This window comes from Ischnura elegans, chromosome 3 (genome assembly GCF_921293095.1).
Source record: "Ischnura elegans chromosome 3, ioIscEleg1.1, whole genome shotgun sequence".
Classification (NCBI taxonomy): Eukaryota; Metazoa; Arthropoda; class Insecta; order Odonata; family Coenagrionidae; genus Ischnura; species Ischnura elegans.
In genome coordinates, this window is record NC_060248.1 from 3,449,891 (window position 1) to 3,468,170 (window position 18,280).

At 40.3% G+C, this 18,280-nt stretch overlaps 1 protein-coding gene across 1 annotated transcript in view; it reads right to left on the reverse strand.

Moving 5' to 3' along the window:
• Window positions 1–9,697: 9,697 nt before the first annotated feature.
• LOC124156654 (dynein beta chain, ciliary) overlaps window positions 9,698–18,280 on the reverse strand; it is a 315,587-nt gene continuing 307,004 nt past the window's right edge. The window contains exons 78-81 of the mRNA XM_046531313.1: window positions 16,024–16,197; window positions 15,469–15,617; window positions 13,945–14,077; window positions 9,698–10,066 (exon numbers count right to left, since the gene is read on the reverse strand). Coding sequence (XP_046387269.1) covers window positions 9,905–10,066; window positions 13,945–14,077; window positions 15,469–15,617; window positions 16,024–16,197 — 618 coding nt within the window. The 3' untranslated portion in view covers window positions 9,698–9,904. The remainder of the gene's footprint in view (window positions 10,067–13,944; window positions 14,078–15,468; window positions 15,618–16,023; window positions 16,198–18,280) is intronic.

An 18,280-nucleotide genomic window follows, 5' to 3' on the forward strand; every position in this document is an offset into this window, starting at 1 on the left:
AAAAGACAAAGAAAACCATTAGAGAGGCATCGAATGGATTCAAATGAAAAATATTGATGAATATTTAGACGACAATCCTAAGGCTTTCTGATAATTCGTAAGGGAAATAGCGCTAGAGTCTCTTCACTTACAAATGAACGAGGCGATAGAGTGATCAACCATCGAGATAAAGCTAACTTCTCTAATTTCCTGACGAATATATCAACACATTTGCCTCGACTCTACCAAGAACAAGTGCCGTCTATCTGTATTTCAAGGAGTGGTTTAGAAAAACAACTCACCTCTATTCATCCAAAGAAATCTCCTGACACTTAATTTCATTCCAGCTCGGTTATGTAGTGAATCAAAGTCAGAGACAGCGCTTCACATGAAGATAGTGTTTTAAAAATCCCTGAGAGAACACACGGTCCCCTAGGTTGGAAAACTGCGGACGCCACGCCCATATGTTAAAGGGTGCGGGTAGGGATAAGACCAGTAATTACAGACGTACGTACCTTACCTCCATTCCTCGAAAACCCTGGAATATATTAATTTCAGTTCGGTAATGGGCCCTCTGGTTTGTACTAAAAGCTATTAGCAAAAAAAACAGCAGTTTGAAAAGGGAGGTCTTTTCAAACCAAACTTACTCTCTTTGTCCATGACATCTTAGCCGCGAGTGACAAACACGTTCAGGTCGACGCCATATTTTTAGACTTGAGAAAGACATTTGATAAGGCTCAGCATTCAAATAGTTGGAGCATACGGTAAGGATATATGCACGCAACGGGTTGAATCAAGGATTTCTTAAATAAAGGAGAAAAGAAGGCTGATTTGGTACAAGTGATACCCGCCTCCGGCCGCTAAATGATATATGCAGAGAAATTGATGGCCATTGCGATATATGTATTGCCACTAGACCTTGCTGCCATGAACGAATGGTACGGCACTTGACAGTTGTAATTAAACCTTGCAAATTAATGAATTTCAGGTAAAAAGATATCTCTTCGCGACCCAATGGAGTACCTACAGCGCAGAGCAGCCAGATTCGTGATGAGTTACTACGATAAAAACTGAAGCATTCCCAACACTTTTCGCAAGTGAGGATGGGAATATTAACAGGAGCGTAGATCGAAGTATGTATAGGCTAAATTTACTCAGCAAACTGGGGGAAGATATTTACTCAGACGACGTGAAACAACCTTCGTTTACCGTCGTACTATGGAAGACGTGATCACGAGAAGAAAATAAAAGGAATAAGACTGTAAATGTGCCACAATTTCCTCTTACAATCTAGGATAGCAACAGTGTCTCAATTAATAGAATTAATGGCGTCGCACAGTGGGCCGAAATCGAAAAAAACTCGCCAAAAATGTTTGTAGTCTTAAGTATTGTTAAACTAATGAAAATGTTTACGAATTGTATTTTTTAAGGTTACAATGAAACTCATTTAGGGTGATGTGGCTCACAATATTGTTTGGGAGGGCAATACAAATAAAAAAAAATAGGAAAAGAGATGCGGGAGGCGTAGTTGCCAGGGGCAGGTATAATTTTTCTCTACGTTTAAATCTAGCGAAAGATAGTTTCTTCAATTGTTAACAATGTTAAAGCTATCGAATAACTGCGCATCAGATAAATTATTACGATTAAATATTGGAATTAGATCTTTAAACATGAAATTTTGGTCACTGAAGGGTATTTGTAATAATATTTAAAAAAATACAATTAAAAAATATTTTTATTGCCAATTGCTCAAAAACTCAGACGTGCTACTTTGAGTCCTATTCAGAGTCAGAAGATGAAGACTTCTCATGTTCCAAAATATTTTCTTTATGCATCAGAAGATTTTTCACCTCCTAAATTCTTTTACTTTCAGGGTATACCTCGCAGAACAAGAAATAAAAGGATCCGATGTAAGCAGAAGCCTACTGAAAAGGACATGGTTTGTGGCAATCCCAGACACTTTCCTGGAATTTTTTTCCACGATATCTTACTAGATCCTTGTGCCAACACCTCTTCGAAAAGCTGTCCAAGAAGAATGGCAATATGTTTCACAATTCCCGCTAGATGAATCAAAACTTAGTGAATAGTTGGTGGCATGTGATACCATGGATAAAATTTTAAATACAGTTTAGCTGTTTTAAGCTGAGAAAACCGTATCATTTACTCAACGTCCATTCGATACATCTCTCAATATTACCGAGAAACGGGTAAATAGGCCGTCCGAAATTCCTGGAAAAGGATTTATCATTGCACTCTGTTAGGATTGTCGATTACAAATAGTTTACCAACGCACGCAACAATAAAATCCGCAATAACGATTAAAATACCCACTGAGTTGACAAATTGTAAGAAATCTACTACTCATTCCGGAACACTCATTCCACTTCCGGAAGTAATGATGAAAAAACACTTATCGAATGAAGGCCACAAGCAAAGCTTTTAATTTCTCATTTCCTTCCAAAAAAAACTTTTTCGTGAAAAAAATCCAATACGAATGATTTCATCTGCATCATGGACCACCCTCGATTTTCCGATACCATACTATGTGCAAGTGCTATCGAACCACTTTCATGGTATTCACAACTGGGAAACTAAACGGTGATAGCCCTTCGGCAAGGATTCTGAAAGTACACTGAATTTACATTGAACTGAAACCTTCGAATGCTGAAGGGACACTGATGATAGGCACTCGGCTGGAAATGAGCGAGCCAATCGCATAGACAGAATATTTGGGGAAAACACAATTCGTGGAATGGCAACATTTTCACATTTTCAAAGTAAAAGAACAAATGTGGGTTCATAAAGTAGGAGTAGCTGTCGAGGACAAAGGGCTCGGGGGGAGTGGGGGGCGCGAGAAACCTTTAAATAGGTTTATTGCCGTCCGAACACGGAAAGAGCCGATGTTAAAACAGTCAGAAGAGGATGCATACCATAAATACACCGCAAATAACAAGTAATTGAGTGCAAATCACTCAAGGTTCAGGGAAAATGCAGCCTCTTCAACGGACTGCTAAGCATATCACGCTAAGTTCCCGAGTGCATACCCTTTGTATTGCGGGTCACGGGGCGCCTGATATCATTTTGCTGTACAACAAAACACAACCTCAGCAAAATACTTCAGTAAATTTTCCCAAAAAAACAAGGGAAAAATTTTGAGATCATTTTATATGGACTTCATAGGCGTCTTCTGCTCTGAAAAAATGATAGAGAAATAAAATTATTTCAGCTAAGTGCTCGCTGATTATAAAATAATTAGAAAATTTAACCGTTTCTTTCCTGAATTAAAAGTGATAAAAAATCATTTTTGGCCAGCTTTTTTCAACTTCAGCCCACTGTGAGCTGCGGCACTGAAAATCCTATGACGCAATATTTTTATTATCCCCATTCCACCGTTTAGAGCACATATCTACAAGGTGTTTCCTGTGGAATGTGAAATACTTCATTCGTCGTAGGGGAAACAACTTTAAGCATTTTTTGTCCTCTAAACACGGGGTCGCATCTCCTTAGTTACTGAGCCATGGCAACGCAAACGTTTTATTTTGGATGCACTTTGCAGTTACCATGGAAACGTTATTTCTTGGGCCTTCTCGACATTTTATTTAACACCTACTCTGGTTTTTTAAGGACATTATATATAATTAAAGTTGGACGAAAATGCTCGATTATAATTGTTTCAAACAATAAATCTCAAAATGGATGAGATTGTTGGTACTCGCTCAAAGCTATCGGTTAGTTAATCTCAAAGCCATCAATGAAATCGAAGAGAGGTCTGAATTTAAGCGTCAATATCCACGGAGAAAGAATACCTAAGTAGGCTGCGTCTTGCTGGCGACATAGCGGTACTAGCCGCGTCAGAGAATGATTTGAAGAAGACTGATGAATATGGAAAGGGCAATATGAGCTGAAAACTAACAAAAATAAAATTCAATGGCAAAGATTGCCCCAATGGTTTTTGACTAAAGTCTAGCAAAAATATTACAGAGCTATTTATCGATACTTTCAGTCAGATATTTTTTCTCTGCACCGATGAAAATTATTCTTTTTGCTATTAAAAAACTTAATCATGGTGCCATTAACACTGCCAAAAAGATTGCAATAGCCGTGGCTATTTTTTGCGAAGTACATTTTATGGCCTAAGTCCATAATTATGGATACTTATGCGCATTGGGAGGTAAAACTCAATTCTATTTTAATAGAAGATATTCCATTCTAATCTATGAAAGATATATTCCATGAATGCAGTCAACTCTCACCGTAGATCGAGTACGCATATCCTGTACATATACATTGCAGTTATCTCACAATGCTGCTAAAGAAACGTTTAAAAAATAATTTGGTTTCCTTTTCATGTAGAAATTACAGTAGGAGATGCATTGATAATCCGATTGCTTGGGACTGGAAGCATTGCGCGATACTTCCCGTGAATACATATGCTCCCTTGATATAGGCAACACTGCAACTCGGTGAATATTTTTTTTTACGGAACGAGTGTTGGCATCAGTGGAAATGATGCATTGTTGAGTTAAGGGGGGTAGTGAGAAAAACACGATAAAATTTACATTTACAAAATTTATGATTAAACCTGATTTAAAGATATCCAAAACATTTGAAAAAGTTATTTGTCTATAAATTGCGAACGTAGATAAGTCGATGAAGCAATTCTTTGCAACTTTTGGTAAATTATAAGTAAATTCAGTGGGTAAGCCTTCAACACCTGTAGAGCAGTACGCACTGTCAATTATAAAACACAAGAGAGATATTTTAATAGAAACAAAATAAATTTTATTTCTTAAAAATGTGACCATCACCACATTCCCCGCAGTCCCTTTCCCGTTATATCAAAACAGAGTTAATTTGTGAGTCTACAATGCACACAATTAATGTGCATGGTAACACAACGTCCTCCAGTGCAGTGAAACTGCCAATGTACATAATTACTAAGTGGCCACCCACGCATTTGAACCGTAGAGGGCAGTGGCGTAGCCAGAAATTTTGTTTGGGGGGGGGGGGTCCAAAACCAGGGGTGAAAATTTTTGAAAAACAGGATACTAAGTAGAGGGTCGAAAAAAACTTCATTTGTCAAAGAAATCTTCATCGAAGTCATGATTTTTCAATACTTTGTTTTCTCTTATGAAGAAATATAATTGCGTTTTTATATTGGGGGGGGGGGGGCGGACCCCCTGCACCCCCCCCTGGCTACGCCACTGGTAGAGGGACAATCTCACAACAACATTTTTCATAGAGAATGCAGACTGGAAATTCAGCTCATATAGGATGCACTTTGGGTGAAAATTAAGGAAACCCATAAATATTCTTTCCTGATGCTAGAAGACATCTGAATGCATGAAAAAAAAACACTGAATTAATTATGACGGCTTACAAAGGAGAATCCATGTAGTTCTGTTAAAAACACACAGATGGTAGCAGTCTTTCAAAGAAGAGGGATGATCGGCTAGCGTATGAATCTGCATATAGTTGGCTTCTCCACTAACTAGTTTTTGCCTTATTTTTGATGACTATTTTGCTAACATTTATGGTTTTTTCTGAGTTCTTGACGTCGATATAAAAGACAATGTGTGCATGCTGAACTCACGAATCTATGCCATTTGCTGTCAATGGCAAAAGACCAATCCGTGCCACCTGGGTAATAATTTACTTTGTTCCAATCCTAAATAAACCCCCTTTTTGCTCATCGCTCGGCATAAGTTGCTCACGTCATCAGCACATGGATCAACCCTTAGATTGCGGGAACGTTTTTAAACGTTTTGTTTTTCTGAGATGGTTGGGGAGAGTTAGGCGGCATTAATTAGCGATTCGTATTAGAGCGAGGGAAAAGGCGCTTGGGCTCTACCAGTGGGAGCAATCATAATTTTGGGAAACTGACTTTGGTAGCCGAGAAATGGTCAAACGTTGAAAAACGTTTTTCCTGCATTCAGCGTACAAAGCATATAAAAACATTCTCGCAATCTAAGAGTTGAGGCCATCAATACTTTGTTTTGAATAGCTTCCCAAATAATTGGTAGATCAGAAAATGAAGAGATCAGATTATCTTCACTGTTAAAAGTCCATAAAATCATCAATAAAAGAAAATTGGAGATGGAGGCTATTCCAGACATGACGTCCTGATCTAATCCATTGGCCAACATAGAGCGCAAGAGCATTGTCCACTTGAAAGAGTTGGACTTAAAAGCACGCCCTAACGACCACTGGTAATCGCTCTCATCTACAGTTGAGGAAAACTCGTAATACAGCTTTAAAATGGCCCAAATAGCAAAAAAATATTGAAAAATGATTTTAAATTTATTTCAAATGTGTAATTTTAAAAGCAAAATATCATAAGATGGCTAAATTTGTGACTTTTTCAAGATTTTCAAATAATTTGAAAATAATGTGTTAGGAGTTGCTCTTCTTAAGTGTTGCACCATTTGATCTCATTTTGTTGGTAGTGTATATACATGGATATGTAGGAAGTAATGGCTTATTTTTTGCATAAAATGTTCCTTTTTATAATTTTACAGAAAAATACTTATGTGAACATTACTTTACACACATTTGAAAATAATTTTGAAATCATTTGATAATTATTTTCTAATCATTTCAACGTAATGTTGAAATCATTTTAACATAATTTTGATATTATTTTCAACATGATTCTGAGATTATTGGGAAATTATTTTGAAATCGTTTTAAAACACTCTTATAAATTTTCATTGGTACATATAATCTTAGTCATACCAATGTGATAAAATAAATCAGCATAAAACTCATCTCAAAGGAGTGAGAATACTAAGTACAGTAAGTACTTACAGCAGTAACTGACAAGTAGCTATACACAAAACAAGTACATAATACAGATGATTTTGGACATTTCCTACAAAGAATGAATCCCTTTTTTCAAAAGTGAGTTTCAATTTCGCTGTTTTCAGGACTTCTTGAAATCCAAAAAACAGTATTTTTTGGCAGTTTTCCATAAGATTTCTAGAAATTTAAAATAATGCATTTACGGAAGAAAATCCCAAAATGAAGGCATATCATTGAAAAATGCACATTGAATGATCGGACAATGCAATAAAGCAATGCCTGAACACACTCTCAATATGTGCTTCATTGCACACTAAAAGGGATATGGCCTGCATTTATGACACTCGGGATTACATATGTATGTCTCGTAATCCCAACGAGGACATCTCACTGGCATGTTTTCAAAATGTCTCCGGTAGATAGTGGTGGGCATTTGCAGTAAAGGCACGCAGATAAGTGGATTCTTCAATTCTAACGATGCTTGAGCTACTTCATTTGAAATATCCACGCATGCTACATCATCATGTCAGTAGGATAATTATTAGGTGGGATAAATTTTTATTACTGTATCCCGCACAGTTCGTAAATTCAAACGAAGCACTTTTATTGCTCCTTCAGCCTAAGCAGGTGAAATTACATTTACAGTGGAGTATCAAAATATAATATTCTACTTCATATTTCCAACCAACACTGTTCTCACTAATAATTCAATATGATAAATTAGCGTTGCAGCGAAGCAGCTGTCGATCAAGGCCCACCGTTAGATTTGCTATTACATATTGTTTACACTACCAATGCATACAGTTGAGCTTTGGGAAGTTACAAATCCAAGAATTCAAGGTGTTGCTGCCGAGGCCAAGTCGTTTGCAGGCGACTCTGAGCATTGCATACCCCAATTAATTCCCCCTCCCCCCCCCCCACCACCCTCGGCTCATTCAACGCCAAATCATGCCAAACATTTTCAGAATGACACACACCAAATTGGATTATTTTGGAATCTTTTCACTAGCTACAATCAACAATTTAATAAGCCATGTAAAATATTTCTGTTGTCAGCCTTGTGGTTTACAAGATACAAGTGTTCAATGCTTCGGAAGGTTGCTTAAGAGTGGCGCTACAGCATGGGATTTCACTTTCTGAGTACATGGTACGAGGCTAAAGTGCATGGCTCACTGCATAAGTACCGTATAAGCGTGTGTAAGAGGCGCACCCCTATTTTGAGCTATCAAGAAAAAAATTTTGCGGCGTTTTTTTTATACTATCGCGCGGTGTTGCTGACGTACGCCTGGAATTACAACAGTTATCGAACTTTCCTCTTTCAATTAATATTGAAAGAAGAAATTTTGATAACTGCGGCGGTAATAGCGGCCTAAGAGGGAGTAGAAAGAGTTCTGATCCTCTCTTCGCATACGCCGTTGCTCTACGACGCTTGTCCTACTCACGAACAATTTTGTGTAAGTGCTCTTGCAGGAGTATTGCAATAGAATTGCAGCCATGGAAAATTTTAAGGCAAAACACGACAAGCACATAGCATGAACCTTCCCAAGAGCTTGGACAACATCGGGGCAATCTCAGCGCCGTAGGATAATAACCACGTCGTAGATTTAACGGAGCCACACTCGGCCCTCTATCAGCCAATGCCTCTGCCGTTTTTTTTCCTTTCCGAGACCCCACAGGAAAATAGGAAAACATCAAGTTACAGGGGAACAATGGAAACGTGTTTCATCCCTACCCCGTCTCACCAACTGACCTTGATCGATCTCCCAGTTTCTGGAGGCCAAATGCTAGGTGAGTCATCTACTGAGCCCGAAGATATCTCGATAGCTTTCAATAATTGTATGACACGCACGGCGTTCAAAAAAAGAAAGAGATCTAACGCGACGTATATCTGACAGAATTTAAGTTTTTTAAGCTCTAATTGTTTGACACAAAGATTTATGGTTAAAACAAGGCTACTAATATTCAAAATAGTCCAAACAGGACAATTTCAGAAGAAACAAGCTTAGCATAAGCGCATTTAAACAAGACGAGACCGACTAGAAACTTTAGGCAACGCAAACTGCGTATATCACATTGCTGCGCCTTCGCCCCTTCGCTCTGAAGGCAACAACGTCACATGCAAGATCGGACGTGTTCTTCCCTTGCTCCTTCGCTCGTAGCTTTAAATACGGAGGGGAGGGAGCGCGCTCCTTGCCCTCCGTATTTCGTTGCTTGCTTCGAAGACTGAGGGATCGCGCTCCTTCCCCTGGACCTCTCCTTCCGCGCTCTTCACTAATAAGCATTTCTGATTTCTTCCATCCACAATTTATTGTTAGTCCAACTATGAATACACTCGATCGAATTTTTTAAAGCGCAGGTTTTGATACCAATATAATTTTCAGTTCACTCATATAAGCGTCTGAAGATGATTTTTGGAAAATCAGGTCCTCAGCGTAATGGAAATTACTCGGCAAGACAGATATTGACTATTAACCAGGTATGTCCATCAAAAATACGCATTTCTCTACGTTTGATAAACGATTACTATATGCAGTATAAATGCCGCGGGATGCCCACTCGTGGCAGTAAATTGAGCGCGCCTTCCGGAGCGAAAAACCCTGCGCGATCTTCCATGTTCACCTCTGGGGTACCGACGTGACGGTGCGATGCTTACAAGAAAAGCAAACAGGAGCATTTTAAAAATAATTCGCTAAGGGAGAAACTCCTCTACCTGCCGCTTGTTTTTGACCTAGGATTACAGATGACTGACTCACACTGAAAACCAAGGCCACTCAGTTCTCCTTAGACTTGCGACTGGTGAAGGGGATGGGGGGAGATAAGAAGTTTGTGTAAGAGGCGCACCCTCATTACCGGCTGCAATGTCTGGGAAAAAAGGTGCACCTCTTACACGTGCTTATATGGTAATTTCACCAAGAAATTTTTACCTTTGGTCCATGCACGTAAATTTATTACAAATAAATATTTTCCATCACCCTTGCACACCCATGTTAGCCACTAAGTACATCTTATGCCATTAATCAACACTAATAGTAGCAATGGTAATGAATGACACATTTGTCAAGTTGATCTCTACAATAATAAAGGCCAAACGTGAGTTGAGGGGAGCGCAAATGAATGGGATTAATTAGACTTGGAGGAGAAGAGCGACTCCGGCAAGAGTCCACTTGGCCGCCTTGTCCTTGGTCTTGAGGTGGAACGTCCACACGTACGTCGGCCCTCGCGTCCTCGTCTTGTACACTGGACACTCGTACATGTTGCGTGAGTCCTGCTTGTCTTGAGTGATAGCCTGGGGGGAAAAGAATGTCAGTCAATGCGCAAGATGGAACCATTCCATAATAGGGACGGTCTCTCCACCACTGCTCACTTTGGCCGCAGCCATAGCGGTGTTCAATTGTACTCAACCACGACTGTCAGCATTAGGGAACTTGCATACATTTCACACACACTTGTGAGCCCCAAAGATATGTACAAATATATGTTTACGTTTCACAGTGTAAAGGTTTAATTATTTTTTAATGTGGTTAGCGATGTTTAACTAATTAAAGTTCAAGAGAATTTTCAAACATAATTGGGATTCAAAAAATGCCTGATGATTGGCTGGCGGCAAAGTGACATCATAATTCAGTACGAGGAAGCAGCATAGGCACTTGCAATAGGCGAGGTTATGATCTATTCCTTGAATTGCGAGTGTAGCGGAGTACTTTTTAGCTGCAGGGCTATTATTATTATATTTTTCCCTCCACTGAAAGCCATGGATAACGTAAAGATGATGGAATATGGTTTTTCTAAGGCCGATTCTAGAAACCTTCCTGTCACTGATTCCATCATGATAGCAAGGCATTTCAGTGAAACTGAGGACTTTGTTGGCACCGAAAGTCGTTGCCGAAAAATGGAAAGGCAATATTGGATGAGCTGAAGTGTTTCTAAAATTTTTTCTAGTTCACAACAAAGTGTGCCTTGCAGGTCATCAATTTGTTTTGGCAAAAGCGAGAGTTATCTACATGCGATGCGTATTCTTTTGGCACATCCAGCAGAGAGTGTAATGGTGACTCGTCAGTGGGCTATGTGCAGGAGAAAAGATGTGGCAATATACGCTCTGTACGTGGCAGAGTGAGTCCAGAGCATAAAGTAAGGAGCAAACGTTATATTGTGTTGGTGGAAGTGGATGAGGAAATTAGCATATGTAATTGACAATGCTAAATGCTTTGACTGCTGAAGTTGAGGGCATATTTTTATTTTACAGAGATCGATGTCAGAGCACATTGGAGAAATATAGTCACTGGTGCATGAATGAGAAAGCATAACAAGTACTTAAAGATTAATTTTATGTTTCACTTAACAGTAACAGTGTGAATTATAATGCGACTATTCTGTCAAGTGATTTTGTTCACATCACAAGTTCTTCGCTTGAAGGACGAAAATCCAGTTTGATTATTCTCTTGTTTAATTCTTTAAGAATGAATTTTACTCCATGCAGATATGATAACTACTTTCTGTCAGCGTAATAAATTCCATGGCTGAAATTCTGTTGCATAACCCCTATGTTCATGGGTAGGACGAGCATCGCAGTGCAATGGAGCACGTGAAGGTAGGATCGGAACTCTTTCCACTCCCTAGTGTGGGATGCTGTAGCATTCACTGAAGCATTAATTTAAAATTTCAGATCCAAATCCGATGCCTTCAGCGAATTTGGATCCGAATTATCCTACGAAGGGCAAAATCCACGGATATTTGAGCACGAGGTACCCATCCGATCCGACCATTCCCAGTTATAACATTTGAAGAAATGTGTGCATACTTACAAATGCAATGTAATATTAACCGTATAAGCATAGAGCCCATTTTACCTATTCCGAGTTAAGCTATCTTAGAGCTCAACTATAGCTGGAATTACAGTGCGCGGAAAATACGGCATCTTAAGTCTATCAGTTCCGCAGTATATCTTATACCACGGATCTTTTAACTCCCATAAAATTAAGGCTCTCTCAAAACATCTTGAACCTATCTGAGGGGTCTGATCCGACCATCCCTAATTGTAACTGCTGTGTACGGAGAAGATTCATGCATAACTGCTTTCCACACATTTGCAATTGCTTTTGAAAGACTCCATGTGACTTATAGATGTCATCAGTTGTTTTAGAACTGGTTTCTATGTGCTGAAATACCACAGCCAAGGTCAGTCAGATTTGTTCGCTTGAGAAAGTGAAAATTCGCTCATATAAGCAATAGAAATGCATAAGTAGTTAAATACATTCAGCGGAACACATCAATTGACTCTCTGGCGGCCAAGCCACTTCCCCACCTCCACACATAACGAATATCTACTTTCCCCGAGTCTTCCGACCATGCGTACGGCCTTCAGCAAGCTTTCCTCTTTCAAACTGTGAGCGTCGTTCGTAAATAGCAGCGGTTGAACGGAAGTTATGGCATGGAAATCTCCCTCCATTTTTCGTCCATATTTTGCACTCCACAAAAGTGTTTGTCGATACTGTTGAGGACCTCAATTCCAGAAACCCAAAAAAAAAACAGAAATCCGAAACATTTGAAAATTCCTCTGCGTAGTGTTTCGCCTTGCCACCTCGTGGCACCACTCTCCAAAGCCTTGTTCTGGGACGAGTAGGCAGTCAGCACACGCTATGAACGTACACTATCTGGGCAGGGACACATAGGGATCTCAAATATGGAGTACAAGAGCCTGAATACATTAATTAATTAACAAAGCACACCATGAAGACAATAAATCCAGAAACCCTTTGGTTCCCAGATTGGTGTTTGGTCCTCAACTGCATTTTTTATCAATATTTATGAATGAGATACTTATAATAATGTAGTTTATAAGTACATACCATTTTATCTTTGTCTTTGTTTTCAGTTTTTTCATGCCAAATTATGTTTAATACACATTTTTAAACCATAAATTTGCATTATACATTGACAGTTTTTAGCAATTTGTCTAATTATTGCTTATTTTATTCGTAGAATTTAAAGAACTAAAACGAGGGATAGCTCTCCATTTTTTGAGCCCCATGCACATTTATTTTATATTGCTAACACATTAGGATACTTTATTTTTCTACAAAAAATTCTTTCATCGAGACATCAGGGAAAGAAAAAATCCTCGGTAGCATCAGCTGACAAGGGTGCCAGTAAATTTTAATTCCAACTTTGAGTAAATATTATATTTTTTATTTTCATTAGTCACTTGCCTTCGTATTTATAGTGATGTACAGAAAAGTGACAAAAAAGTGAATAAATTTAGAAGTAGGTGTTGCTTCGAAAGAATTGTAGGTAATGAAACTCAAGTCACGGCAATCAGCAAGACACATGCTGCATTTTGATCGTGAGTGAGCAAACGTGGGGTTGAATTTTGCTGCGAATCGTCTTATCAGCCAATCTTCAGCTAAAATGCACTGCAGTGAACTCAAAGAAAGACAAGGTTGTTCAGCAAGTTCCTTAATAGTACTCCTCCTATCCTCATGCACTGGGGCACGAGTTTTTTTCGCCACATTTTCATCAGTTGTGGAGCTAAAAGAGTGGCCCGGGCGTTGAATGTCTTCGATCGACATGTTGCCGTGTTTGCATCAGGAATACCACTCGTGCACTTGGGTTCTTTTTAAGGCGTGCTCTTTATTGGCTGTAGACAAAAGATTAACCATGTCCAACTAAATTTTAAGGAGCAGAGAACAAATTTTCCCGCTGTTCTCAAACATCAGCCATTTCAAAAATCGAAGAGATCAAAAAAACTCTTTGAATGTAAACTGTGACCGGGGCTCGCTACAACTGTCTGAAGCCACGCCATCATTGTCATTCAAAATCATTGCGGACACATATTCAACCCTTTACCTCCCTCATGGCAAATTCAATTTTCACTCCAAGAAAGCACCAGCCCAATTCAAGAATGCAGAGAGAGGCATTTGGAAGAAGAGATCTTCTTCTTTCATTTCCAAAGAATACTAAATACTGTAGAAGCAATACCATTTCCTCAGGAGAGATAAACATCTACATAATTTCCAGTATAAAAGTGAAACAAACTCAACATGAAATAAACATTTTTACGCAGGATTCAAAATGGGGCCCATGCATTGGCACCACAAGCGCTTCAAGGCATAAACCGAAAGCCAATAGATGCACATAACGCCACGTTTGAAGTGCGTGCACGCTCACCCTGATGTTGATGACAGGCATTGGCGGGAAGAGTTCCTTGAGGCGCGAGTCCATGATGAGTCCAGACTGCACGTCCCAGCGCGCCCCCTCCATAAACAGGCCGTGAACATAGGCGCCCTCACGCGGAGCACTCCTGCGGGCGAGACGCATCGCGCTTTAAACAACTGCGTACGCAACATGTCACTTTCACAGCCTACACCGTGGAGCTTAAAAATGTTTGATCTTCTCTCGATAAGCAAAAACCATTTGATCCAAGCCTGGTAAATTTTCGAGGACTAATAGTTAATGATTTGAGGAAAATCAAATCCCAAATCTGGCATCACAGACATCCCGACAGTGTTTGAATTCAGGGTGCTCAGCTATCGTATAAGGGGTTATTTTGAGACAGTTTGCAAAATGATGGCAAAGGTGATATAATGCTAATTTTGCCACCAAAGATTAATTGAGTCTTCAGCTTGAAGAAATAATGCCACCTGAAGACCACATAGTGTCATTCCATGTCAAATGAACAAAAAAATAGCAAAATGCAACCCACCATCAATGGATTCTCATAAAATTTGGAACACGTGATTGGTTTATCAGATTTGGCCAAACACTTATTTGGCAAAAAGTCATCAGTGAATCAGAGAAGGTTTTGTCTCTTTCCTCCAGGAAGCAGCCAGCGATGGCACGGTCACTTCAACCGAGTGCAATCACGTATCCTCCAAAAAAAATGGATCAGCTGACTCAAAGCTCATCCCAAATGCTTGGAGGTATTGTTGCCCAGGACACAGGTAAAAGGACCACATGATGTTAAACCCAGAGAATAACGTCAGCCGCATCAACGTATGAAGTGAAAAGAGGCAACTCTCAGAGTAAAGTTAACCCAGTCGAAAAAGAAAAGCCCTCCAAAGAAAGAGTGGGGTGAGCGAGGGAGAGAGGAAGGAATTCACAGGGGGCGATTGGAAAACCAAAGGAAAGAACGAGTCGCTCAGGACGGGAGAGAAGCTGTCTGAAGGGTGGCGAGGGCAGTTGGGAAGAGGTAGGCGTAAGGAGAGAAGGGGCACACACAATGTGTACACACGCCTCATGCCACACGCAAAGCACTGATCTGCGATCGTGAATCAAGGCAACTAAAAATATTCATGCGGACTATCGATGAAAGATTGTTAAAAATGTTAACTTTGAAGATTAGCAGATGAAAATATCTTCGCAGTACATAATACCCTTTGCAACAGCCATCATTGGTCCTCTCCACATTTGCATCCATTGGCGGATCCAGGGGGGGGGCACGGGGGCACGTGCCCCCCCCAGACCCTCAAAAATATGTAAGATTTTTAAAACGGTCCCATTATCATTGCATTCGTTTTGTATTATGAGGTATCCTTGTGCCCCACCCAGAACAAAATTCTGGGTACGGCCTTGCTTGTGCCCCTCCCAGGAAAAAATCCTGGATCCGCCCCTGTTTGCATCCCTGGACTTGATCAAGTAATTTGAGGAGATTTAAGATCATCCATTCGTGACACCACAGAGGGGCCAACTCACGAGAAATCCTCCTTTTGCTTCTTGGTGACGTCGCATTGGAGGCACATCTTGTCGAGGGGCAGTTCGTTGCGACGCGCCGTGCTCTGCATGATGGCCGTCAAGAAGGACTGCGGGTTGAAGAAGCCAGCCAGCCACACAGACGCAGGCAGCTGGAAACGAAGCGAGGGAAAGCGTCACCTATTTAAGGCATCACAGAAACACATGAGATGGAGGAGGGACAGCCTGAAGGCCTTGACCACACAGACAAGTGAAAAGGCAAGCGATTTTAGCCAATACGATTTCACTCACAATCACGGTGAATCTTCAGTTTTACTCAGCTGGAGTGACAAAACAGACCAGGGCATGCACCATTCAGAATCGAAAGTGAAGAGAGGGGTGAGCACAAAGGTGCAAGCCATTTCAACTGGACTCTAGCGCCACCAATTGAGACCAACCAAGGTGAGCGAAATGTAAGTTTTACTCCACTGACATCACAATAAGTAAATGGAAAGAAAAACGGTTCAGCTCAAATCCAATGTGATTTACAGTTGAAGATGAAAAAAAGACCATGCGCACCACAAAATCTGATGACCATGTCTCCAGCTCCCGAATGCGCAGCAGCAAGTGCGCAAACCACGCACTGAGGCCAAGCAACGAGGGGAAGGCACGGTGCGTCCATATCGGAGGCACTTGGTCCAGGAAGAGGGCATTCTCCAGGTTCTCCATGTCCGACGTGATGGTCAACTCCCCCTGCGTGCGCAATGCACACAAAAAACGAAAGAGAATAGGAGACTATACATGTACAGGACAAAAGGAGGAATCAACCAACAAGGCCTGAAAAAACTTCTTTCCACACCCATGCCATGCTATTCACAGGTCAAATTGGAGGGGAGGAGCTCGAACGCGTCGTCCCCTTCCCACCATTCAAGTGGACGAATCGGAGTGAAGAGCATGAGCTCGTTTCCTCAATTCCCTTCTTCCCTTGCTCTTCTGCGAGATGAGAAAAGCAGGACAGGGAAGGAAGACAATGAGGACGGATAATTTTCAGCAATGCAGTTCACTCTTCAAAGGCATCAAATTAAGGGGCACTACCATTCAACTGACCACTGTGTTTCACATCCAGGCACGCAATCTGCAGGACACCAAATTGCGCAAAGAGGAGGACGATGTAGCATGCCCAGCTTGTCTGCATACGACCATGGGATAATAACACGCCATTCAGAAGGGAACCCACAGACCAACGGTGGCAGCACAAACTCGTTTGGCTTACTTTTTCCAACACACACACACACATGGCAATTTCATAGACAGTGAACTCTTGCAACTCACGTCAAATTAACATGAAAATAATATCAGACACTGAAGATTGTGTCATGGCTTTCTAAAATTTCATAATTTCTTTCCAAAACCTTTGTTTACTCTCTCGTACCGCCTTTGGCTGATCTACCTGACACCCTCGTGGACAAATAGGAAGACGTATTCACACAAAAACTTAATGCACAGAACCGTCAAATCCCCGTTCAAATTGGCAATAGAGGAGCCATTTTGCCCACAATATGGGCTCGTGTGCAAAGTATCTCATCATCCGTCATACCTTTACTGCATCTCCCCTGCACCTAGTAGTTGACAACCGCAGACTTTGCCCCAACCTTTCCCCCTCCAAAATGTAACATTGTCTCTAAAATGAAACTTTAAAATGAGTAAGTATTAAAAGTACATATTTCCTCTATCATTGAGTGACTTAATTCTCTTCCTTCCTCATATTTATAACAGTTGGTTCGAAAAGTGGAGTCACAAGGTCGCTTATTTACTCGCAAGAATGTTCAAATCTGAGCACCTTTATGGACTTGCAGCATTTTCTTCAATTATGTATGGGGTTAAGTAGGAGTATAAGAAATACACCGAATGACCTTCCTCACATGTTTATCTACGAAGTATGTATTGATGACGCGATGTTTATGAGTATGCACCTAAATAGGGAAATTGTGTCAGCCGCTACATATATTTTTACTGAACTCTTACTTCTCCTCCATTCCTACCGTAAGTTTTACGGCGAACTCTCTCCCTCCAAAGTTATGCTATCATTTTTGTTTTCACACCTTCCACTGTCAGACGCAATGATTTTTTCGCTGCTATCACTGGAATTACTAGTTTTGTTGACAAATTTTTCACCATAGCTCGTATAAACAAATTCCATTTGCTCCTTGGAACCGAGCCAAAACTTTCCTCTAATGTCATACAAAACTCTAATGTCAAAGCATATCCTGTTATCAAAACTTTGCATTATCGAATAGTGCCATGTATTTATCATAGGCTTTTTGCCAGGACCACAATTTCACTTCGTATTATTGAAAATTTCGTAATATCCTGCTTTGTATGATCGAGAGTTTACTATAGTTTGGTGTTCATCAGTAAGCAAGCAAGGGACCCAACTTGCACAAATTTTTGCAAAATGCATGTGGTCCTTGACAATTTCATGAATTACTGTTCCTGAAACATTACTTACGTATTTTCACTGATCTCATCAATTGATACGACCATTCTGACTTTTCTTGCATGAGTTCCTAATCTGTCACATTTGGGTAGCTTGTACGCCCATGCCTTGCACCCAGATATGAACTCTCACTTTTTCAATGTCTAGTTTTCCAATATGTATCTTTGCAGGAATTTTCCCATTAAGTGCACTGGTTGGTGAGCGTTTGAGTTGATATGCAGCACACCTAAAAGCAATTCTCCCCATAGTGTTTTCAGAAGGTTCGTTTCAGCTAGAAGGGTCCTAACTTTATCTTGGAGTGAATGGCTCAACCTTTCTGCAATGCCATTCATCTGAGGG